Below are 25,549 nucleotides of genomic sequence, written 5' to 3' on the forward strand. Positions count from 1 at the left end.
TATATATATATATATATATATAATTAATATGTTATATTAATCTATTTGAACTCTCAAATTCCCCTTATTCAGAGTAAAAAGAGTATCTATATGTATGCATAATGCTCACTGTCCATCCCCATGTTCCAATTTCGAAACAACAGAGATGTTAACCCGACGACGTCTTCTAGCTCAGCTCTTGCTCGTCACGCTCTACGGAGCCCTAGTTTCCTCTGAGCATTTGCTGGAGCCCGGCTACTCTATTTCCACCGTTCTCGACTTCAACAAGCCGCTTCCCTCGGCCGGCCTCGATGTCTCCGGCATCATTCCCTTCGCCCTCCATCCTCTCACGCGATCGCCCAATCTTCTCCTCCTCCTCGACTCTAGCAACTCTGCCTTCTACTCCCTAGATCTTCCTCTCTCCCAAGGTTGTACACCCCTCCCCCCCGCGTTATTATTCATGTTGTTCTTGTTGTTTTGGTTAAGTTAATTAGGGTTAGGGTAGGGGTTATCGTTTTTTCGTTGCTCATTCTATGTTAGCTGCAGAGAGCCACATTAGGCTGCTTTCTGGGAATGGAACTACTGGGTTCTCAGATGGTGATGCGATTTCTACCATGTTCAAGCGACCTCGGAGCTTCGCCGTCGATTATAATGATAATGTCTATGTGGCGGACCGGATCACTCATGTAATTCGGAAGATTAACGGCCATTCTGGTAAGATTTTATCGCTTTAGCTGGAAATTGGATTAACTTTTTACTCTTTTTTATTTTCTTACTTTCTTTTCATTCCATTCCATTTGGATTATTTTTTTTACAGAATTGTTTATTTTCTGGAAAATATACATTTTATTTCTATTTTTTTAAATCATTACTCGACGCTGAAGTTTTTGATACAGAAGATTATCTTAATTGTTAAATAGACCGAACTACCGGATATTGTTAGAAGATGAACAAATCCAGTCGGACAGTTTAAAGGGAGGTAGATTAATGTGCTAATTTATTTGAAAAAGATTTGTTGGTTGCTAAGAGAGAGAAATGAGATTAAAGCTATTTCAGGCTAAGAGATCGGGCCTTAAAACTATTTGTTCTCACTCTGCCTTATAAAGAGGTTATCAAATGTTTTGATATCTTCCTTCTTCCCATAACTTTTAGCTTTAGTTGATATGATTTTAAAATAGAGCTGGTGGTGTATCACCCCTGATACTCCTCTTGTGATATTTCTAGATGCCAAATGATAGGAATATCCTAAGATAATTCCCAATTTTATCGGGGCTTAGGATCAATTGGAAACTAAGCCATACCACGGAATAATAGGATCACACAAATTTGAGAAAACGGGACAAACATTGAACAAAAAACACAATCAAAGCAACCAAAAAAATACACAAGAATTTCACATGGAAATACCTGAGAATGCAAAAAAATCACGGAGTTACAAAAAAAAAAAAAAAAAAAAACTTTGAAATTCAAATAGTCTTTACACAGAACACAAACCAGTTTTCTCTCCACACATAAGGAAACTTACAAGACACGATTCACAATCTTCCTTCGCCGATCTGACACGAAAAACACATGTCGAAATCCAAAAAGTCCTCATCTCAAACTCTTCTCTCCTTCACCAGGAACTTGTTGAAGAATACCAAAGGAAGACAACACACGCCACTCGAAATTCAAGAATTAAAAACCGAAAAATGCGAGTCAACTGCTCTGGGCGCAAAACCGCCTAGCTCTCAGGAAAGAAAAAAACTGCACCTAGCAAAACAGGCGCTTGAGCGCCCAAGGCTGGTGCAAAAGCGCCGGCTTCTTTGTTTGTGCCCAAACATGTATGCAAAAGTGCCCCCCTTTGAATGCAGCGCCCGACAATGGGCGCATAGGCGCCCAATCCCGACGGTTAGGTGCATAAACCCGATGCTTAGGCGCTAGGTTAAATCTCGGTGATTTTGGTTCCACAAACACAACAACAAAAGGCCATGTAGTTTATTGAAATTAAGACATGATCAGGTATTCTTAGTATCATTCATTAAGCTAGTCTTTTGTTCTTGTTAGCTAAAATGTCGAACAATGTCGGATTTATAGAATGGAGCTGATTTTCTAGGAATCACACATTTCTAACTTCGGAAGAATTATTAAGTTCGAAAACCGTAGGGCTCTATGTGTGAAGGCCAATAGTAGACTATTGTGTGTTAATGAATTAATAATTTTCCTTACTTAACCCCCTACTTGGCTTGAGAAACCCAATAACATATACCGATTTTGGGAATGTTTTGTTTTGCTATTCATAGTAGGCATTTTAAAGCTTCCAAGATGATGTTTCATATCCCACCTTTGGTTTTTCTGCGAAGAAAATTGTATGTTTCTAGCCGCCCTTCTGAATTCTTCTCCACGGATAGTTCCATAGCTATTTGAAACTTTCCACTGCAGCTCAAGCACGGCTTGCATACTTCTCCAATGGTTTTGGTGCCATCTATTCTCTTAGAATTTAATTGCATGTTGAACTGGATGATATGTGGATATTAGGATTATTTAATTATTAATTAAAAATCATGATAATGATGCAAATATGCGATAAACAATAGGGAACGAGTTGATTATGACTTTAATTTAGCTTAACTAATGCTTTAACCACATCATGAGAGTTATGTGCTTCACGTGCTTTAGCTTTTTATTGGTTTCCTTGTTGTCCACTTTGATGGCATTTTAGTCTTTAACATGACATGAAATGGTCACTTATACTATTTAGGACATGTTTTTGAGGTCCTCAACAACAATAAATTGCACATTCACATGAAAAAGTGTTTTTTTAATGATTTCATTAATGATTGATCTTGGCTACATATTTTCCAACAAGGTGTATTCAGTGCCCTTGATAAAATCAAAATTATTAAGGATTGACCTATCCCCCTATATATTCATCGTTTTCGTAGCTTGATGGCCCCATCCCACAATGCTTCGAGAAGTTTGTGTTAAAGTAAACTATATGGTTGCATTTCACTCTTTGAAGGAAATAAAAGAGTACTAAACTTCCACATGGCCAACGTTGAAGTTCCTCAACTTCTACATGGCCTTTGAGACATCTTGTGACCAGTGGCGGAACCACGTTAATTTGAGGTTGGGCTTTTAAGATGTTAATTTTTACAAGTTTGACCAGCCTTAATTTATAATTTTGCCTTCTCATTAGGAAATGTGCAACTTAACCCCTTTTTTATTCTTTTTTTAAATTTTAGATTCTTGTCTATTTATATTTTTTAATTATAAATTTAATGGTATTATCTTACCGTTTGCTTGTGCTTTTTCTCTAAAAATGCTAATTGTATGTATTTTATCCATTTATTTCTTGTTATTATTATTATCAATATTTTTTAATTTTTATCTAAATTAATTATTTAAAAATTTGCCCACCCTACAAAAATGATTAGTTTTGCTTGCCCTCGCTTGCAATGTCTCAGGGGTTGACATAAGTGGAGTACTTGAGCAAGAAAAATATTCATTAGCCTATTTCAGTGAGAAGTTAAATGCAATTCTTGATGGTCATTCCACTTATATTAGGGATTGTTTCAGTTTTTTTATAAAAGTCAGAGTCGCCAGCCTGTTTATCGTCGTAGAATTCATTTTTCAAATAAATCTCTCTTCCGAATCATATGGAGAATAAAAAAAAATAATCAGAAAATAAGGATATACGATGATGATAAACAAACAAATTTTGAAAAAGAACTTGGAGAACTAATGTGCAATAAACATCGTGTGATAGGTCAAGAGTGTCCATTCAAACAAGAACTAAAACATCTTAAATCGAATATCCACGAAAGAATACCTACATAAGCTATCCAAATCAGAGAACCAAATAAGTGTGTTTGCTCTGGGGTCAAGAGCACTCTAAAAGGGATTTATTCTGTTTGATTGATTAAATCTTGGGGGATGTCTATGAATACTTTTGATTAAAGGAGTTTTGTTTACACATATATAAAAACTAGTGAGAGTGTGTCATGAAGGATGATTATTCCACAGTAAAATCTCGATATTTTCTAAGCTACAGGGCAAAGAGTGAATCTCACATCCCAATTTGGTAGCAGCTTATCGACACATGAGGCCCGTGAAACAACACGGTCGATTCATAGGGTCAACACTATACTTCCAAGGCCTAATTGGGGCATAAGGGTAGAGGGTGAATTACCGTATCCCAAATGGACAACGACCTATTCGCAATCGGGGCCTACGAGACGACATCGTCGTCAAAAGAAGTAACATGACTCAAAATGGGTAGCAAAGGAAGAATAGAGTAATCCTAGTCGGGTATAGATGGTCGGATCTGAATATCATAGATTTGTCGCCCCGAGCTATTGACACCCCAAGTCTACTTGGTCGTGAATGCAGTCCACCCAACACAACCGGAGACCTCTTGTCAGCAATCTGTGAATTGCGTCGTTTAAGAGAATTTCGATAACCCTAAAGTCAAAAGAATGAAACTCCAAGTCATATGACCCTCTGTAGGTAGAACAAGTAGATATGAAATTTGTACCTGTCAAAGTGGCAATGAAGCCACAAAAAAGAAAGAAAAGAGAGTTACAACTGTGAAGTTGGAGGCGCTCCCACTAAGGACTCATTTTCTGTCTGGGTTGGAGAAGCCTTTAACACCCAAAGTATGCTATACAACCACCCAAGTATAAAACTTGTGCTGGGCCAGTTGGGTTGAAGAAACACGAAGACTTCTCCTTGGGAAATGTAATATGATGCAGTTACCTGAAGTCCTAAGTGTGAAAGCCCTATTAGATATGACTTAGGTTATGACCATACTATATCATCCGTTTAAAATCTGATTCTAAGGCCATGCAGGAAAGTAAATACCAATTTTAAAAATATTGAAATGTTTTAATTCTAAATTTTAATTAGTCTTAATTTTTATAATGATTTTTGTAAAAAGTTCAAAATATTAAGCCCTTAGAGGGCCTAAGTTATATTTACTTGATTCCCAGAGAATCCTCAAACAAATAACGACGAAGCCAAGTCAACCAACAGGAAATAAAAGCATGTCAAATATACTAAATAAAAAGCCGGTGCCACTGGGTCAACAACATATCTCAGAAAAGTGAAAAGGGCTGCCAGAGACCGCATATACAAACCTGATTCTAATTTTGTACATAGGGCTGTAAACGAGCCGAGCTTGAGCGAGCTCAGGCTTGGCTCGTGTTCGGCTCGTTCGAAATTGTTTGTGTTAGATTTCGGCTCGTGTTCGAAACCGGCCCGTGAACAGTGTGTTCGTGTTCAACTCGATTTAAATATCCGTGTTCGTGCTCGGTTCGTGTTTGGCTCGAAATTGGCTCGTTAAATTTAAACTAAAAATATAGATGTAGAGTGTTGGATTCAAACCTGAATCAAATGTATAGAAAAAAATACGCATAATCACATTACCACACGAGCAATTACGTTTTAAACTTAGACATAAATTTATATAATATATTATTATATAAATAATTATATATATTTTTTTATTTCAAGCTAAAACGAGCCGAACACGTGCGAACAATGAGTTGTTCATGTTTGACTCATTTATAATTCGAACTTTAGAAACTTGTTCGTGTTCGACTCATTTACTTAACGAGCAAGCTGAACAAGAGCTATTTGACGAGCCGAACACGAGCTGTTTGTGAACAACGAGCTTTTTTGACAGCCCTATTTGTACAAAAATGAGAAATCAAAATTAAGGTATCAGACACGAGCCTGCAGCTCCTGGTTCCCGTCATGTGATTCCGCCGTCAGACATTTCGGAACATGTGCCCGTACCTTATTTCTGAACAGACTCGAGTCTAGAAACTTTAAAAAATACATAGTAAAAGTCAAAAAGAGGCTTGACCTGCATGAAAATCTGGTTAGTATAAAAAGCTATCTACATGCAAATTAATGAGCCATGCCGGGTAGGAGGAGAGTTGAGCAAAACCAGCAGAAAAGACATTAGTTTAACTTATTAATGCTCCTCCCTGTTGGACATGACTCACTGCAAGAAGATCGCATATTAATGGGCGTGTTGCACACCCTAGTAAACACAAAAAAAGCAGCACACAAAATGATGTCTGGTTAGGGCAACCAAACTAGCAGAGAACTATTGCCAATATATCGAAAAGACTTACCTAACATCCCAGTCCTAGCATAGCACATCTTCTAACGTATATTGTCTTAGTTACAACATTTCAGTGTGTGCAGGTGTGGGTGAAAGACTAGCGTGTGTTTTGATCGGGTCGCCGTCCCCAACTCCATCCTAAGGATTCAAGAATTCTAAGATGCTACTAAATGCAAGTTTTGTATGAACAAAAGCTTTAAAGGGTTGACCTTACGTATGGTCTAAGCTAAGATGCAATAGTTTCAAAGTAGTTTTTGAAAAATATGATGCATATGTATATATATATATATATATAATAATAATAATAATAATAATAATAATAATAATAATAATAATAATAATAATAATAATAATAATAATAATAATAATAATAATAATAATAATAATAATAATAATAATAATAATAATAATAATAATAATAATAATTTTAAAATATGTCATAAGAAAGGAAAAACCTAAGTGACATCTATTAGACCCCTTGGAATCTTAGCACAACATATACGTGCTAGTCACGATGCGATAGCTAGTACTGCCCATCGAGACATCCTCGCGGGCAATACTTGCTATTGTGTCGTGACCAGCAGAGCGTCACTCAGCTAATGATGGTTTGTCATCGAGACAATCAAGAATGCACATACAAAAGCAAAGTGATCCAGTGCGATGTGGTCACTCCGTCGAAATAGGAGTGATCTCGAGATAATAAATATTCGTCACAAGTATACGGTGGCATTAACTAGTGTCGAACACGCCAACAGTGTAAACATGCACAAAGAATAAGTGATGTGCTTGGCCGCCTTGGTATAAGATGTCACAAGGGAGAATTACACCTCGTCCCAATAGCGACCAAATACAAATACAAATGATATACATACATACAAGTTATGGTGCACCATGCAGGCAAACAAACACACGCCTCATGCAAGAGAATGTGCTCGTGACAGTGTAGGGTTCTTTCATGGGGAATGAGTGAAATGATTCGTGTTCTGGATGGGTTCAGAGGTTGACGAGCATAACCCGAGCATACTTCGTAGCCTCTGACTCGTGGCTAGCAACACGATGAAGTGCCTATGTTAGTCCGAAGCGGTGCCATAGGAGGTGAGGTGATGTAAGTCTCATTCGAGAGAATTACACACCTGGCAAGCTTGATGCTCAGGCCGTCATCGAAGTAGACACATGAGTGTCGGGAATGAGTGTGTGAAAACAGTGACTCAAGTGAAGATTTCAGACATGCAAGCGATGATCATGTAGGATGTCATGCAAGACAAACATACAAGAGTGAAAAGTGTAAGTGCAAACACAAGTGACATGATGCACAATGACATATGGATGTTAGGAAAGCAAAGTGCACAAGGTATTAGTGGGGCACAAATATACAGTATGAACATGTGGGGGCATGTGCTCACAAGTGCACGATAGGTTGCAAGGTGTTAATGTATTCATGTAAGCAGTACGAAGCAGATATGTAATAATGCAACATTTAAATGAAATCAATCGATCGATGTGATCGAGCCGACAGAAGTGGTCGATCGAGCCGACATAAGTGTTCGATCGAGTCGATCAAGATGGAGGCGGACGATTGATGAAGTCGATGAAGGTGGTCGGTGGAGCTGATCAGGCTGGCGACGGCCGATTGATCAAACCGATGAAAAAAATTGATCAAATCGATTGGGCCGGTGACGACTAATTGATCGAGTCAACATAAAAGGTCGATCGTTGTGATCAGACTAATGGCGGTCGATCGATCAAGTTGACGAAAAGTGTCGATCGGGACAATCGAGCCTATGGTGGCCGATTGATCGAACCGACAAAGATGATAGGACAAACCGATCAAAAATGTTTGAATGAGTCAATCGGGCTGGTGGCGGCCGATCAATTGAAGCAACAAAGAAAATGAGGCCAACCGATCAGACCGAGGGCTGCCGATAGGTCGGATCGACGAAAAGGTCAGTTGGGTCGATTGGGCTGATGGCGACCGATGGGTGGAAACGACAAAAGTCGATCAAGCCAATCGGGCCGGTGGCGGCCGATTGATTGAAACGATGAAAAGATAACCAATTGAGCTCATAGCGTGGATGGTTGATCAACGAAACACGCAAAAATGAGACATTTGTTTTTGCAATTTTAAAATTCATGCGATGAATGACATATGAATGCAAACACATGCATGAAATAAGACCCAATCGAGTTCGACAATGAAATAGAGTCGTCCTAACGATCTCACCAGAAGCCTAGAGTGAAATAACGAAGTTGTGGATATCGTCCGTTACTCGTAATGGAGGGCTTATCTCTAGTCTTTCGGTCAAAGTGAAGGAGCTTTTTTGCAGGAGAAAAGCTTCACAAAATTAAAGGCTTTCTCGTATGGAAATAGCCTTCGTCTTCTAGGGAATGAGGATTGAAGTGATTCATTGTTCTCTAGTTCGGAGTAGCTTCATCCTATTCGTCACGCGATGAAGCCACTGAACGACCACGAGGTTGCTAGTATCCCAAACGATCGGGTTAAGGTTCTAGGGGAGGTTTCACTCATGGATTCATAACGGGAATGCAAAAAGCTCCTAACCTATGGTGTTTCCTCAAACACAGTGCCTAGAGGCTAGCTAAAAGGAAAAGCACTGAGTCGAAGGGCCTATGCCTTCGCGATGGTTGTAGCCGCGTTTCCTTTGCCTATTCGAGCAGTTGACATCCGAACCACACGCTAGTGTACCTTATGAGACATGCACGAAACGAGAGAGGGCATGAGTGAGGTATACAAGTATCTGAAATGAATATCACAATATACCAAAGTAAACCGACACGTACCTTTATGATGAGGTTGCTCATGACAAATTCAGAGGGAGAGCCGGTCAACACGGGTATCGCCATAGGGATTTTTCCAAAAATGGGAAGCGCCGGGTGGAAGGCAGAAAGTCGATGAGGGCATGCCGATGATACTGGGAGACAAGCTGTACAAGCATGAGGAAGCCGACCTAGGACATCAGCTGAATGGGAAGAGAGCGGGCCGATAAGGGTGCAGCCGTTGAGAGGCGGTTAGCAAGGTTTTCAGTTTCCGATTTCAGTTGTTGATTCCGTTGTTTACCCTCTTCCATCTTCCTCCATGGCTCTGGGTAGGAATCGTACATCAGGATAAGAAAGATGGGAGTTTTGAGCTACTGTCCGCCGAAATTTGAGAGGGGTGAGCTCGCCAGCCGAGGGAGACAGAGCAAGGTCACCTGCGAGGTGGACGACGATGCCGGCGAGGGGCAATCCGACGATGCGTGGAGTGGCGTGAGAAGCTCGGCTAAGGCATCGTGCAGTCGCAGGAATAGATGGAGGAGGCCGCATCATGAGCTGAACCACCAACAGAACTTGGTTGCTGGCGGGAGAGGAGCTTGAGCGCAGGGTGTCGCGTGCGCAAGAGAAGGCAAACTCATTAGCTCTGTCCGTGAGGGAGGATCGATAGACGACGGGCTCGCCAGCTTGAGGTGATGTTGGTGTGTTGAGGGAGGCTGGCAAGGGAGCGAGATTGACGATGTCATGAGAGGGAGCAGGGTCAGCGTGCCCTAGATTGCGTGAATCGGGAGGGGGTAGACAACTGAGAAAATGGGGTTTTAATCCCTTTTTTATTATTCTATTACTATTTTTTATTTAATTTTTAAGTCGTGCATCGATTGACGTGTTATCTGCCTGTGCACGAAACCATAGCAATATAAGTGTCCTCTTTATGCAAAACGAATATTCCAAACACACTTGCACGACTGTTTCGCCTTCCGAGGTCATATGGACAAATTCATTGATGATTGAGCCAATTTGAGCCTGATTTGCATGTGACGTCGAACGAGATTTGTTGGACCGATTGAAGCAGTTCGATAGAAAAAAATACTTGCCAGCCTTTGCCTAAGCGAAAGCCTAAGTCTAGCAGGACGACTCTCGCTACATGCTTCTCAACACGCGCTAGAGGACCTTAAATGAATGTCTTGCACTACGGGAATCAATGCATGCATGTAGCAATGTTTCATAGTATTCGAGTGGACATTCTACACTCACGACATCAAAAATTGATGCCAACATGGAATTTTTTTCATAGTGTAACTCTGGGCAATATTATCTCTTGAAATTTTATGTTTCATTCAAACAATGAAATTCCTATATATCTTTACAGAAGAAACTATCCTTACTTCATGGCAAATAGGTGCAATATGTTTAGGAGTGCAACTTCATTCTCGAACATAACTGTTATAACGAATAAGGGTGCCAATGCTTTGAGCATGTCACCACTAGGCAAACCATAAATACAATAATGATTGTGTTTGATAAAGAGACCTTTGATTACATCACTTTTCAAGTTTTAATGAAATGTGTTCATCTTTTTAAAAAAATATAGTTTGAGGTAGGGGTATCAAAAAAAGCTCATTCTATGTGAATAGATCCGCATCACTCATATTAGATTTTTTCATTAGGTAAATGAACTGGACATTAAAATATCTTTTAACTTCAATTTTAAATGCGATTGATCATGTTCCATTTGTTATTGACTCAATAAATATATTAATGTGTATATATTTAGATGATATCTTTTAATCTTTTTTTACCGTTGCTAATTGGTTTGTGGATAGGTAGAAAAACGTTGCTGCTTTCAGTTTGTTATTTATTTGTTTTCGTATGTTTGAATTTGGCTCATGCTTGATTCAAATAATAAAGAGCTAAAAGTGAACGCATTGTTCACAAACTATTGCAAACTAGGGTCAAACATGAGCACACCAAATTTTAAATGAGCCGAACACAAACAAGTTCTAGCCGCTTAAGTTTTGCTCATTTATATCCCTACTTTAAGGTACCAAATGATCATCTATATTGAGGTGCATGTTTTTGTATCTCTGATACATAGCTCCATGACTTTCAAGTTTAGGGGTTGCATAATTTGGAGCTTACGGTTCTTTCAAACTACACAAGACCATTGTCTCTAGAGGATTGCCGACTCCCAGTCATTTAGCTTTTATCTTAAGAGAAGGATTGTCTCGACTATTTCACGTCTTCCATTGAGGCACAGTTGTATGTTCTCTGTCTTTTTGGGAGAGAGATTGTTCTGATTGCTTCTTGTCTTCTGCCAGCACCTAGTTGTCTAGATCCTCCTTTTAAGAGAGGGATTGCCCCAACTTTCGCTCATGCCCTGTTGAATTTGGGTCATTTAGTCGCTTGCCAACCTTGAATCTTTAATATCCCCCTTGCATTAGCAGAGGGACTTCTTCAGTGTCCTTCATCATTATCCCTGGAAACAACTTCGGATTTTTTAGCTGTGACCTCCACAAGGGAGTAATTTTGGCCCTCTCCCATGGCCTCCATGACCTTTTTGCATTGTCTTATGGCTATCTTAATGCAGTTTTTTTTCACCTCTAATGGAGTATTAATGCACCCATCATTAGTGGCCTTCAAACTTGTTTGCCTTACTTCAAATGCCACCCCTGGGTCATGCTTTCCATCTTTGAAAGGACCGTCCTTGCCATTTATAGCGGCCCCCAACTTTTCAGGGTTGCTCTATTTGCCGCTTTCAGGTCTTAACTATCATTGCCTCCCATATGAGGACTGTACTGGTATTAGACCTTATTGCATCACCCATACTCGTGATGTTAGAAGTGTCTCAATTTCATGTGCTTTGTATTGGCATCTTTAGGTTTAAAGATGTGAAACTCATTATGACTTGCTCTAACTAGTACTGGAAGTTACGCTAGCCCATTTTATTTATTTATCTGATTGTGTATGTGGACAATTGTTCATATTTACCCTGATTTCTTGCATGCACAGGAATAATGCTTGGTCCTGCACTATTTGTTGATTATGCATAATTTAGTGTAAAATTTTTTAGGATGCATGTTTAAGTTTATCCCAAAAACATGAAGAAAAAAGAAAGGAGAGATTTTATGATACTAATAGCTACTTTGAAATTCTAGTTTTTGCAGGCGTGATTAATTAGAAATCTGCAGGAATTTCCTTTAATATTCTCTGGGTTTTAATCTTTCTGGCTAGAAGAAAATCTGTTTACTAATTATCATATTTCTGTATAGCTACATAATACATTTTTTCTCTCATCTAGGTGTGACTACCACAATAGCTGGTGGCTACACACAGAAAGAAGGTCATACTGACGGGTCTGCTCAAAATGCGACTTTCTCGGCAGATTTTGATCTACTTTTCATGCATAAGATGTGCTCCTTATTAATTTGTGACCGTGGAAACAGAATGATTCGCCAGATGGATTTAAAGCCCGAGGATTGTGAAGAGAAACCACAGTCAAGTAAAGGTGCTGTGTTATTGTCTATCAGTTGATGGGCACTGCCCAATATTTTTTATTCTTTTCTCATGCTATCATGAAAATTAGCATACCTTCTTGGCAGATCCTTACGTTTTTTGTCTTCGTATGGTTGGTTCCTATATTATTAATTGGCCATTCCAGTTTTTGAACTGCATGTTGGCGTTTTTACCACATATCCTGGTTATCAACTTTTTCACCTGTCTTATCCTCATATTTGTTAAGATGTAGTGAATATTGTCTCAATTTTATGATCGAAGTTCTAGGACATTATCAATTGCAAAGGAGTTTTACATGATATCAAAAGTGGATTTTACACATTAACTTTTATAGTTTAGTGTGGACAAAAAAAAGTTATTATAAGACATACATTTTCAAGCGTGTGGCAATTTTTAATAATTAAAAGAAAGTTGTGACATTCGCTGAAGATAATTAGCATAATCTAAACTATTTACTTGAGTCATTTGTATAGAATGCTATGAGTGGAGAAAAAGAAAAGTAAATTTGTCACGATTTGAAAACGGAGTTAAGTTTGTTTAACTTGGATTTTATTTATATTTTTATTACAGAAGGTGACATGATCTGAGTTAACAAATGGATGTTTTAATGAAGATACCTTATTAGAAAATGCAAAATGATGAATTTTATTGTAGATTGATTTAGAAAATGGACATTTGAATTGGCTTTGAAAGAAAATGCATAAATTGATCTGTAGGTTTTAATGAGATACTTAGTATTTGGAGAGCCATGGGAGACGTGGAATTGGTTAAGTTTCTTTTTAATATCTTAAAAATGCATAAAGCTAACCTATAGGTTTGTATCCTTGGATAGGATGCATATAGATCTGGAGAGATATGCAAGCTGTTCATGTTGTCTGGTTATATATATATATTTTCTCGATGAAATCTTAAAAGTAAATAGCATGCCATCATTAAGGAAATAGATATTTTTAAGTTTGGGTGTTTACATATCTACCACCCAATTCCTATGTATTAACATATCAACCACTCAAACTTCAATTTTTATGTGTAAACCACTCAATTCTTATGTTTTTGGCATAGGTTCGGTGGTTTGTACATATAAATTGAAGTTTGTGGGGTTGATATGTTAGTACATAGGAATTGGGTGTTAACGTATGTAAATATATCTTCTTCTTTCTTTTCGCACAAGGGAACCAAATTGAAATTTTTGTTTAAATTGCGCAAGATGAGGCACGCTTTGAGGACTGCCTCAGTGCTTTTTACAAAAAATCGCAATGTGTCTTATACCTCACTGGCCCAAGGTGCCTCACTCAGTCTGAGGCGTGCCTCAAGACAGACCTCCCCTCAAGAAACGCCTCAAATTTTTTAGGCTATATGTAATTTTTTTAGATAAGACTAAAAGGAATATTAATTTACCTCATTTATTAACATTCACACATTACACACAAAGTGATAAGAAATAAAATAAAAATATATTTATTAAAATTTGTGTGGTTTTTTATTTCTAATTATCAACTTAGTAATTATTTTAATTAATGTTTTTATTGATAATTATTCATTGCGAAATATAAATAATTGGAATTAAAGATAATAAGGAATGAGAGAATATAGATACGGCTAAAACTAAAATGCAAGATAAACAATTCATTATGCCGATGATTCTGATGAAAATCAATTTAGTGGTAAGAGTAACAAGGACTTTAAAATTAATTATTCAAATGTTCATAATTTGTTATATTCTTGTTTAAGTGGGGGTTAAGTATGAGTGAGAGGGAAAGATTAACGTTAAACTTATTTTAATTGTTATGATTTGATATTATAGTATTTTATTTTATGTTTAATATTAGTATTTAATTTTACGATATTATCTTTAATATTAGTAACGTTAAACTTACTTTGATAGTTTAATATTAGTATTAATCATCTCAGATCATAATTTGATGTTAAGATATTGATGTCTGACTTTTAATTTTACGTAATTATCTACTTTTTACCTAGTTAGAATGTTGTCATAATACTTTTTAATTTTAATAAGTTTGAATATTAATATATTATCTCTTACTTCACACTTTATTGTGTATGTAGTATTTGTTAATTTACACAATTTTCTAATTTTGAGGCTAATGCCTCGCCGTAGGAATGAAAAGCGTCGCAGTACCCAATTGCGCAATTTTAAACATGGACTAAAATCACATTATAAAGTGATAGAGAGAGGACAAGGGCATTAGAGCATTGGCTGAGAAAAATGTAGTTGTTATTAAAGTAATTTTAATTTTCTATTTAGAAAGTATGCACATTATAGGATTTGCATCAATGATCAATTTATTGTATACCTTTTTGTATTTATTTTGAAAATACTTTAAAAGAAATTCACAGTAAGTGTTATTTTTTAGGTGGTGTTGATAAATGAGATAAATGTTACAATAACTTACGAATTATTGGAGCATATGGGCCTTAAAAGTAGTAAAAGATATATAGTCTATAGTTTTAATGCAATATTGTAGAATTTAGGAATAGAGCGGTATATTTTCATTGATAGGAAAAATGTGTTTACATACATATCACATGACTCATAAACTAGGAAAGACAAATTCAGAAATACATTGAATAAGAAATACACAAAAAAGGCAACTCAAGGAAGGAAATAACTAAATGCTAATACTCGAAAATAAATAAATTCTAACGATTCTAATGCACCCCCTCAAGTTAAATTATAGATGTCAATTATGTTAAAAGTCGTCAAACAACGGCTGAGGAAGATTATTTGTGAGAATATCTGCTTGTTGATCATTGGATGAGACAAATAGAACACAAATCTCTTCGGAATTAAACTTATCCTTGATGAAGTGACAACCAATTTGTACATGTTTGGTGCGATCATGCTGAACCGGATTATGAGCAATGCTAATGACGACTTTATTATCACAGAACAACTGTAGAGGAGACCAACATACGTAACTTGCGGAACATAATGTACAACTAGAGAGCTTCACATATTCCCAATGATATAGATCAAAACTTTGTTTCAGCATTGCTACGAGCAACCACCGACATATGTAACTTGTGGAGCATAATATAGATCGCCGATCATGGACGAATTCAACCCAATCAACATCCATATAAACTGTAATACAGTGAGAGATGTGGCGAGAGAACAATAAATCTGAGCCTGGTGTGCTTTTCAAGTAGCAGAAGATCTGGTGGACAACGGTGGGATGGTCTTCATAGGGATCATACATGTGAATTGACTTACAATTTCAACAGCATGACAAATATCAGGGGGCGTATGGGCGAGATAAGTGAGTTTACTCACAAGACATTTGTAGTTTGTCTTGTTCACTATATCTGCCAATTTCTCATTGGGATCCATTGGAACAACAATCGGTTTGCAAAGGAGAAGGTTAATCTTGGTTAGTAGGTCCATCACATATTTGAGCTGGGAATGGCAAGTGCCCCTAGAGTATCAATCGACTTCCATGCCTAAGAAATATCAGAGAGATCTCTTACCCTTCATTTCAAAAGATGCGGCGATGAGACTTCAAGATTGACAGATCATTATCAACGACCACAATATCTTTGATATAGACAATGAGGATAACAATATAGCCACTGGAGGAATGTCGAAAGAAGAGAGTATGATCAGATTTGGCTTTGACAGAACCCATGACCCAATATCACCTACTTGAACTTGCTGAACCAGGCCCGAGTGGATTGCTTCAGTCTATAGAGGGACTTTCGCAGTCAACACACTTGTCCACGGGATGAAGTAAAGTCAAATTCCGGAGGGAGAGATATACTTCTGCTTTGTGAGATTGCCGTTAAGAAAAATATTCTTGACATCCAGTAGGATTAAGGGTCAATCCAGATTCACGATAAGGGATAACAAAACACAAATGTTGTCCAACTTAGCAGCTAGAGCAAGCATCTCCTCATAATCAACTCCATAGGTTTGTGAGTAGCCTTTGGCGACCAACCGCGATTTGTTGATGATTTTTTGGTGCTGAAATCCACCGGCTTTCCACTGGTTTCTTTCTCCGATGAAGATCAACAACATCCCACGTATGATTTTGCCGAAGGACATTCATCTCATCCATTACTTCAGCCTTCCAGGAAGGGTATGCTAAAGCCGCCTCAATAGTGGATGGAAGGCGATGATCCGTCAAGGAAGTGGCAAATGTTTTACAGGTCGGCGATAAGCTGTGGAATGAGACATTTTTTGTCATGGAATAAAGAGAGTATACCTGATTGCACTCACCTCATTTAGAGCGGGAGTAATCCTTGCAAGTTGACAATGTAGTTCCAAGGATGTCGACCAGAGCAGGATGTCGACCAGAGCGGATTTCAAGATCTACAAGGAGACAGTGGGCTCAAGAGTAGGAGCATTGGGACAAGTCTCAATCGATGGTTTGATGCGTTGAGTATAGACACGGGATGGGATGGATGAGATGTTGTTCTCATTGATGGCAGATCCACTGGGACCGAGTTCCTCTGAAATAATGGTTGAAGGAGTAGGTGGAATATCCATCAGAGTCGGAAAAGGAATAATGTCCAAAAAATCTAGCTCCCCCTCAGTTGAGGCAGTGTTGAGGAAATAGGGATACTTTTAAAGAAGGAAACATCAACACTCGCATAGAATTTATTTGTGATAGGATCAAGACATCAATAGCCTTTTGGAGTGTTAGAATATTTGAAGAAGTTGCATTTGATATATTGGGGATCAAGTTTACTACATGTTGGGGCAGTGTTCTGAACAAAAGGCTGTGCACCCAAATATTTTGGGGATTTAAACTAGAGAAGAACCGATTTGTTTGAAAACACGACATCAAGACGACTAACGGGGCCCATAAGATGTTGTGGGGACTCTATTGATGAGATATATGACAGTAAATACATTATTCTAAAAACATTTCAGGATATTAGATTGAAACATAATGGAATGAACAACTTCGAGAAGATGCAGTCTTTTTGCTCAACTGCCCCATTTTGCTGAGGAGTATCCGCACAAGAGCTGTGATGGATGATGATCTTACTAACCAAGAATTATCCCAATACAAAGTTAAAAAATTAACGACCATTGTCAGTCAAAAGGACTTGAATTGATACTTGTGAATTGGATCAAAATGAATGAGTGAAAATTTTTGAAGATGATCACAACTTCAGATTTATCTTTTAAGACCCAAGTCATCCAACTGCGATCATCAATCAAGGTAAGAAACCACCATTTATTGATATAGCGTAGAGTTCAGATGGATCCCAATAAGTCACTATGAATCAGTGAAGGAGCGAAAGGAATGTAAGAGTGAGGTGGATATGTTATGTGATGATATATAGGTAATTAACAAATCTCACATTTGAACCTAGATAGATTTTTATTATTAAAAATTAAAAAATACAACTATTTTAAATATTGAAAATTAGGATGACCCAAATGAAAATGTAAAAACATAATAGGACATTCAATGAACTGGGAAAAACTACAAATACTGGATGGAGTATCATCGTCATTAATGCCTTTCTCTTGGAAAAAGTAAAGCCCGACTACCCGCTTAGCAGTTCTAATCATTCTCTCCGAACGATGATTTAGAAAAAGACAAACATCAAAATAAAAATGAGCAATGCAATAAATGTTATATGTCAACTTATTGATTGACAAAATGTTACACTTCAACAAAGGCCTGTGTAATAGAGTCAGTGTGGTTGTTAGAACAACAAACCCTTTACCCGTAATAGAATTACATGTGTCGTCAGTAATTTTAATGATATCTCTCATGTACCAAGGATAATATGTCGAGAAGGCTCAAGACCATTCAGTCATATGGTTCGTGGCACCTGAATCAATAATACACGGATTAGAAAAAAACAAAAGCAGTGAGTGTCATAGGAATGTTACCTTGACGGGCATGAGAGGTCGATGGGTCGGAAGAGAGCTGACTAGATCCAAGAAAAGTGCTCCATTTGACTCTTAATGGAGTCTAGTTATTCCAAGATGTTTTGAGTGAGAGCCGGCTGCATCATCGCGGATTTTGAGGTCGTAGCGAGACCTTTTTCACTAGAGGATTTGGTCGAAGTTTTATTTGCTGGTTTCCCGTGGAGCTTCCTACACTTGTCACATGTATGATAGGGTTTGTGACAGAAGTCACATGTGGAGTGATTGACCCATGATGGCTTGGAAGATTACTGAGCACTATTAGAGACCAAGGCGAAAGTTTCAGCTGAAGGATTGAAGGTGTCGAGCATGACAAGTCACCGACTTTTTTTGCAACCAATCTCGATAAATGTTATCTTAGTTGAAGGAAGGGGATCCCGACCAAGAATACAACCCCAAAATTCATTGAGATCTTTGTTTAGGCCATCCAGAAATTAAAACAAACAATCATTTTCCACAATTTTTTGGAAGAGAGAGGTCTATAGGAGAGTCTCAAGTGTAATCGTAGTAGAGATCACATTCCATCCATAAGAACCAATTCATTGTAGTGTTGTGTCATCGTCTTTGATCCCTATTTCACCTCACGGATCTTCTTTGAAACCTCATAGAGTTGTCCAAAATTTCCTTCATTCGAGTAGGACATTCCAGAGGGCAGTAGTAGGTGGAAGAAACACGTACTAATGTTCAATCGAGGTTTGCATGGAATTAATCAGCCATGACATGAATGTGAAATTCTCCACTTCCCTTGCTGCATTTATCGAATCAGCCTTTGGAGGTTCACGAATCATATCTGTGAGATGGCCGAATTTACCTCATTATTTAACGAATAATGACACAGCATGGGACCATTGGAGGAATTTAGAGCCGTTAAGTTTATGGGTTGTGATAAAGAAGTTCACGTGATTTTCAGGTCCTCATGTCTGCAGAGGGATTTCGGTCCGTGTCAATCCTTTGATGGACTTAAGCACACCGTAGGAAGTAAGCTCGACTGTGGAGGAGTCCGCCTTGATTCCAACCCAGCCAAAGGTGAGGTTGTGATGCCGAGAGATGGAAGGATTCTGACTATAGAAAAAAAGCGGCAAAACAAAAAAATTCCTGCGACACAAAAGGTGGTAGAAAAAAATCCGGACGTAAAAAAGAGAGCAGCAGAAAATGTTCCTGCAGCATAAAGAAAATGACAGAAAAATATTGAGGCAGGAAAAAAAAGCTGCAGGACATAAAAATTCCCGTGGCAGAAAAATTCTTGCGGTAGAAGAGAAAGAGGGACAAAAAAATTCCTGTATATTACATTACTCATAAAATAGGAAAGACATAAATTCAGAAAGTTATGGCGACTAGGGTGATGTAGTGATGACAGCTTGGGTTAGATCCACGGTTTTGATATCATGTAGAATTCAGAAATAGAGCGGGATATTTTCATTGATAGGAAAAGGGGTTTACATGCATATTACATTACTCATAAAATAGGAAAGACATAAATTCAGAAAGTTATGGCGACTAGGGTGATGTAGTGATGACAGCTTGGGTTAGATCCACGGTTTTGATATCATGTAGAATTCAGAAATAGAGCGGGATATTTTCATTGATAGGAAAAGGGGTTTACATGCATATTACATTACTCATAAAATAGGAAAGACATAAATTCAGAAAGTTATGGCGACTAGGGTGATGTAGTGATGACAGCTTGGGTTAGATCCACGGTTTTGATATCATGTAGAATTCAGAAATAGAGCGGGATGTTTTTATTGATAGGAAAAAGGGGTTTACATGCATATTACATTACTCATAAAATAGGAAAGACATAAATTCATAAATACATAGATAAAAAAAATACTTAAAAAGGCCACTCAAGCAAAGGAAATAACTAAATGTTAATACCGGAAATAAATAAATTCTATTGATTCTAATAACTACATTGCTGTGATAGATTTAAAATGCGAGAATTTATTATACTAAATATTTAGGCTATTTATGTGGGCCTAATTTCTTGAGTGAATTTGGCCGGATTCAAATGGAGCAGCACCTAAGGGCTACTATGTTTTGGAAATACTAGACTTTTGGAGTTGTGGTAATCTTCTAACAACATACATGTTCTTGGACAACAACCTCGTGCTCACTTAGAAGTAATCAAGGCAACGACAAGAAATCGTGAACTATTTTTGTAAGATCATAAGGAGCACCACAATGAAGCAATTCTGGAAAGGTTTCTTTCAGCAATAAATCTGCATTCCTTGTTATCAAGTAGGTCTCTGCTATCAATCGATGGTTCTAATTGCTGGATTGCTAATGCCAATCAAGGAAGATTTTGCACATGCTGAAATCAAATATCATGATTTCCTATATTCTCATAGTAACTTACTTCCATGTAACGGGGCATGATATTATGTGTATTTGTTTCCCTAAATATGTGCTTTGTACTCTATATCCTCTAATTAGTCCTTGTATATGATATAAATTCTGTAACTGTTCTATCTATTATAATAAGAAAAAAATACCATTGATCGGTTTTTAAAAGATGACATTTGAGCTATTCTTTTTTCTCTCAAATCCTCTCAAAATTTGAATCCTTCCTCATACAACTTAAATCAAATTCCTTCACTTTTGACATCAACATTGTTGCAGTTTTTTTAAAGGTTATATTTTTTAATGTCTTTAGTGTCCAAAATAAAATCCAGTCTTCGATCTATGATTCTGGAGGCTCGGATCATATGATAGAAAATGTCTTTTTTTTTGTCACACCTTGCATCATTATTTAAAAAACCATTCAATCAAAATTGCTGATGATTTTTTATCTCAAATAAATGCCATTGTGATTATCAATGTAATTAGCTCTCAGATTCTTAATTAAGCTCTTTTGATTCCTAAGCTTGTTTGCAATCTATTATTAATAAAAAAGAACCATAGATATGAATTGTGCAATTAAGTTTCTTTCAACTCATTCTGACTTCTAGGATATGGTCTCTGGAAGAATAATTAGAAATGCTAAGGAAATGTTTGCCTCTACCTCTTGAATGTTGAAGAAAATTTCAAATGATGAATAAAATACGATTGATATGTATTTTTCTCTAATGTAAGAACAGTAATATTATGACACTTTTGTTCTAGACATCCCTATTTCATGTACCTTAAAGATTGTTCCCCAACCTATTCATCAACACATAAAGCTCTCTATTCTGAAGTTTGCCAACTATCAAATCACACAGAAAACCTACCCGAGTCATCTATGTATAAAGCCTCCGTCGTTTGCTATCACCCATTGTAATATTTGGGGTTCATTGCAGGTTAATAAAATCCCGAGAGTTGGATGATTTATTTCTTTTATTGATGATCTTACTGCAATCATTTGGATTTTTCTAATGAAAGCCAAGTTGTTTAACTTTCAAAAAAAAAAAGATCACCCTTTTATACAAACCTATTTAAAATTCAGATTAAATTTTTAAGGATTGAGAATGGGAATGAATATTTATATTCCATTTTTGGTGACTATCCATTTTATCCAGTTACTATTCACTAATGTTTTTGTTTCTTACTTGACAAAATAGTATAAAAGAAAGGAAAAATAGACGTCTTTTGGAGGTTATTCGATCAATATTTATTATTAGTGATATCCTAAAATGTTATTGGATGAGTTCTGTGTTTACTGCTGCATGTGCGATCAATTATATAACAAAAAAAATTCTTAAATTTAGTACTCTTTATCAAACTCTCACACTGGCCATCCGAGAATTACTTCATCATTTCTCTCAATAGGTTTGGCTACTCGTTTTTGTGCATATTTCTCTTCGAAGAAGCAAGCTTGACCTAAATGCTGTTAAACGCATTTTTATTGGTTACTTTTATCAACTAAAAGTTAATAATGCTTTTCTCACAATAATTATAAAATATCACACTTACATGAATATGATCTTTTTCAAAAGCCAATCTTTTTTTGTTGTTGCTAATACTCAGTCTGGGGTGATAGCTATGACTATTCGAAGGTGTTTTTCTATTCTAGCTCAGCTTACACCACTTTCAAACCTGCTTGAATGCTACTCACCTGAATCTCATTCATCAAAAGCTTCAAATATTACATACAAGTTATAAATGGATCATATATTCCAGTCAATCGAAAAATTCAATTGAAATGGTGGAACAAAACATTTTTCTTGATTTAAACCCAATGTCCGATTTGAGTCTTACCGTCGATTCACATGGTAAAAATGACAAGGATGATCTAATATTCCTTTTACATCCAGGAAAGACGGAATTGCACCAAACATTGATTTTATCATTACATTTCATATGAAAAGTTCTTTTAAGTTTCATGGTTTTATTGCTAATTTGTCTGACGTATAAACTCTCAAGGGAAAAAGACCAAATAATCTCTCAATTATTCTTATGTGGTTAGTTTATTCCCAAAATATCTCATATCTTGAATTTAACCCATTGACCTTTTAAAATTGACTCCAAATGGTCCGCTAGAGATTAAATTTGTATCAATTTTGTATAATCGAGCAGCTAAATTAAGATCAATTTTCATTCCAATTTTTGTCAATGTTTACCCAGGGGATTATTTGGGATCGATTTTGGTTTAATCTGGCTAAATTGGTGAAATGTGATGCACTTGGATTAAATTGCCTACATACAAATAATATCATCCTTCCAAAGATAATACTCATTAAGAATAAATAGCATTAAAAAAGAAATGAAATTTAAGAATATCCTATAAGAAAAATGTTTCATATCTCTAATATCAAATGAAATTATTAAATATTAAAGAGAAAAGACCAACTATTAAGAATTAAACTTGAGATTATAGTACCAACTGAGGAAATGCTATTCAAGTGTATCTCAACTTGGTCATGAAGATAATCAATTTTTATAAACTGTTTGATATGAAATTAATCAAGTATAACAACACATAAAAGACTACTCATGAAAGTCATGAGATTATCTAAACAATTTATATCAATTAAATGCATTGGCTAAATATGAAAACCAAGTATATCTTAATTGAGCCCAAATATTCTAAGATCAAAAGTTACGCACGCACACGCACACACGATGCATAAATTTGATCCTTTATTTATCATTGGTTTCCAAAAAAAAATGTAATGATTTTTAAAGAAGTCTGCATATAAACTAATCTCCATATTACCTGCTTCAAACCATGGAAAAAACTTGATCGGGTTTTTTCCACTTTGTGTGGTGTTTGCCTCCCTGCCGATACTGGCCTCGGCTGCCCATGGGGAATAGCGATCCTACCGAGGCACAATGGCCTTCGAAGTCGCTTGCGTACAGGGTGCGATGCTTGCTTCGTTGTGCTGTTGTGTGGTGCTCGCGTACCGGGTGCAGAGCCGCTTGTCGGTGCCTTGGGGGCTTCTAGGTGAAGTGTCCTTGGCATCTAGGTAGGGCACTGCACAAAGGACTTTTTTCCAGGAAACTTATTGTAACTACGAAAGTCTCGTGATTACTCTAAGTGCAAGAAGTTATGAAAAAAGAAACCTGCTTCAAACCATCAGTCATACGATCCAAGTCCATTTTTTTATCTTTCTAAACTCCACCATTATCAATTTTGATAAATTTAATATTCCAACCTTTTCCCACAACTAATGATGTCCAATGCACGTGAAATATTTCTTTTGTTAAACGGCTTCATTTTTATTACATCGATATTTATTGCAGGTCTGGGAGCCATCCCTGTGTCCGTAATAGCAGCTGTAGCTTTGCTGTGTGGGTTAGGACTTGGATTCATAGCTCGTCCATTTGTGACTTCAAGTTCTACTGTAAGTGCCTTCTCTCCCTTCAATAATCACGCATCACTCAAGACTTTCACATTATTGTCTATTTCTGTAGACAGGAAGCCTCCGTGAACCGCTGCATACCCCACTTACTGAATCAAATCCAAATAACTCGGATGAAACCAGCACCGACGCTCTGCTCCGTCATCAGAAGCGCAGTTGCTAGCTACAAAACCCTTCATCTTCTGCTGTTTAGATTTATTAACTTCAGCCTTGGTTATATCCTTGTGGTGTTTAGAAATATTAGGTTAGAAGCACTAGCTCATCGTAAGGAAACCGTTTCGTTACTCGATGCAGATTTCGAAAGCAGCAATCATACATTGAAGCTACAACAAATGAGTGATGACAGGAAGGATTTAATAGATTTTGAAGAGGAACTTAGTGTTTTGGATTTGAGTTCTTCAGCTAATCAACATGTTGAGACTGAAGAAGCTTCTGGAAAGAATGTTCATGATGCAGAAGATGAAGGCAATACTAATGGCAAGGTAGATGATATGATAGTAGCCAACTTGCTGGATTTCACTGCCCAAAATAAGCAACAATCTCTTGTGAAGAGGAGGCTGAATGGTGTTCATGCTCTGTCCATTTAGCACCTTATTGAATTTAAGTTGTGGTTTATGGGCTATTTATTATGAGATATGTAGGAGTGCTTTTATTTTGAATGATTGCTGCATCGAAGTTTGTATTATGTTAATATGATATTGTGGTCTTGGCTATACTGTTTATTATGTTCTTATAATTTGTTTTGGAATATGTGCACTGTGCATTAAAATAAAATTTTAGTTTAACAAACGCAGTATTTAATATTAATATATTGCAGTTTGGCTTGGCTTCATGAGTTAAAATTTGCCAAATATGAAAGAACAAATTTTTTTCAATGACTCATTTATATATCGAGTGCAAAAAAAAAAAAGTTTTCGGCTGATTTGTTTAGCGAACGAATAGAACTCGTGTATTTTTCGACTGATTTGTTTAGCGAACGAATCAAATATAAGTTAATTAGCTGAACATGAGTTATTTGCCATTGTGACAGCCCTATATTATTATATGTATTTTACTTGGCAATTATCTCAGATTTGCATTTTACTTTGGACGGTTGGGATTGAGTTTGTGTCGGAATAAGAATTGTTCTGAAAAATTATGATCGATTTAACAAAATGAAATCAGTGGATTTAAGTGGGGTAATTGAATGTGTTACTCTGCTAATTACTGCAGCATAGTTAAGGAGGATTATTCGCGTGACCGCTTGCTTGTATTTACTCAAATTTGGTTTCTGAACAAAATTTGATTCATTGATATATTATTGTCATTTGTTATAGGTTTGATTTGAATTCAAATTAATTCCTAGTGGCAGTTGGGTTTTTATAATGAAAAAGGAAATACTAAACCAAAGGGTGTGCACTATTTGGTTAAATCTAATGAACCAAACCGTTCCAATATTTTGGTTCGATTTTGAAATCAACGGTTCGTTTTTTGATTTTTGGATTATGA

At 36.8% G+C, this 25,549-nt stretch overlaps 1 protein-coding gene across 2 annotated transcripts; it reads left to right on the top strand.

The window, feature by feature from the left end:
• Positions 1-75: 75 nt before the first annotated feature.
• Positions 76-24,850, top strand: LOC110031634. Of its 2 annotated transcripts, none has more exons than XM_020734946.1 (5): positions 76-407; positions 526-693; positions 12,156-12,362; positions 23,943-24,043; positions 24,118-24,850. In XM_020734946.1, exons 1-5 carry the CDS (start codon positions 95-97, stop codon positions 24,646-24,648), a joined length of 1,320 nt encoding a protein of 439 aa, XP_020590605.1. In that variant the 5' UTR covers positions 76-94; the 3' UTR covers positions 24,649-24,850. The 2 variants fall into 2 exon arrangements, with proteins under 2 accessions (XP_020590605.1, XP_020590606.1); XM_020734947.1 differs by having other exon boundaries at positions 82-407; positions 24,114-24,323.
• Positions 24,851-25,549: the final 699 nt, after the last annotated feature.

Source organism: Phalaenopsis equestris, unplaced genomic scaffold (assembly GCF_001263595.1).
Source record: "Phalaenopsis equestris unplaced genomic scaffold, ASM126359v1 Scaffold000840, whole genome shotgun sequence".
In the NCBI taxonomy this organism is placed as follows: Eukaryota; Viridiplantae; Streptophyta; class Magnoliopsida; order Asparagales; family Orchidaceae; genus Phalaenopsis; species Phalaenopsis equestris.

Bases quoted from the DNA above. Each gene is read 5' to 3' on its own strand.
- LOC110031634 (XM_020734946.1), top strand. From the start codon at position 95: ATGCATAATGCTCACTGTCCATCCCCATGTTCCAATTTCGAAACAACA. The intron at 694-12,155 runs GTAAGATTTTAT...TCTCTCATCTAG, and splicing joins GAAGATTAACGGCCATTCTG to GTGTGACTACCACAATAGCT. The intron at 24,044-24,117 runs GTAAGTGCCTTC...TTCTGTAGACAG, and splicing joins TTGTGACTTCAAGTTCTACT to GAAGCCTCCGTGAACCGCTG.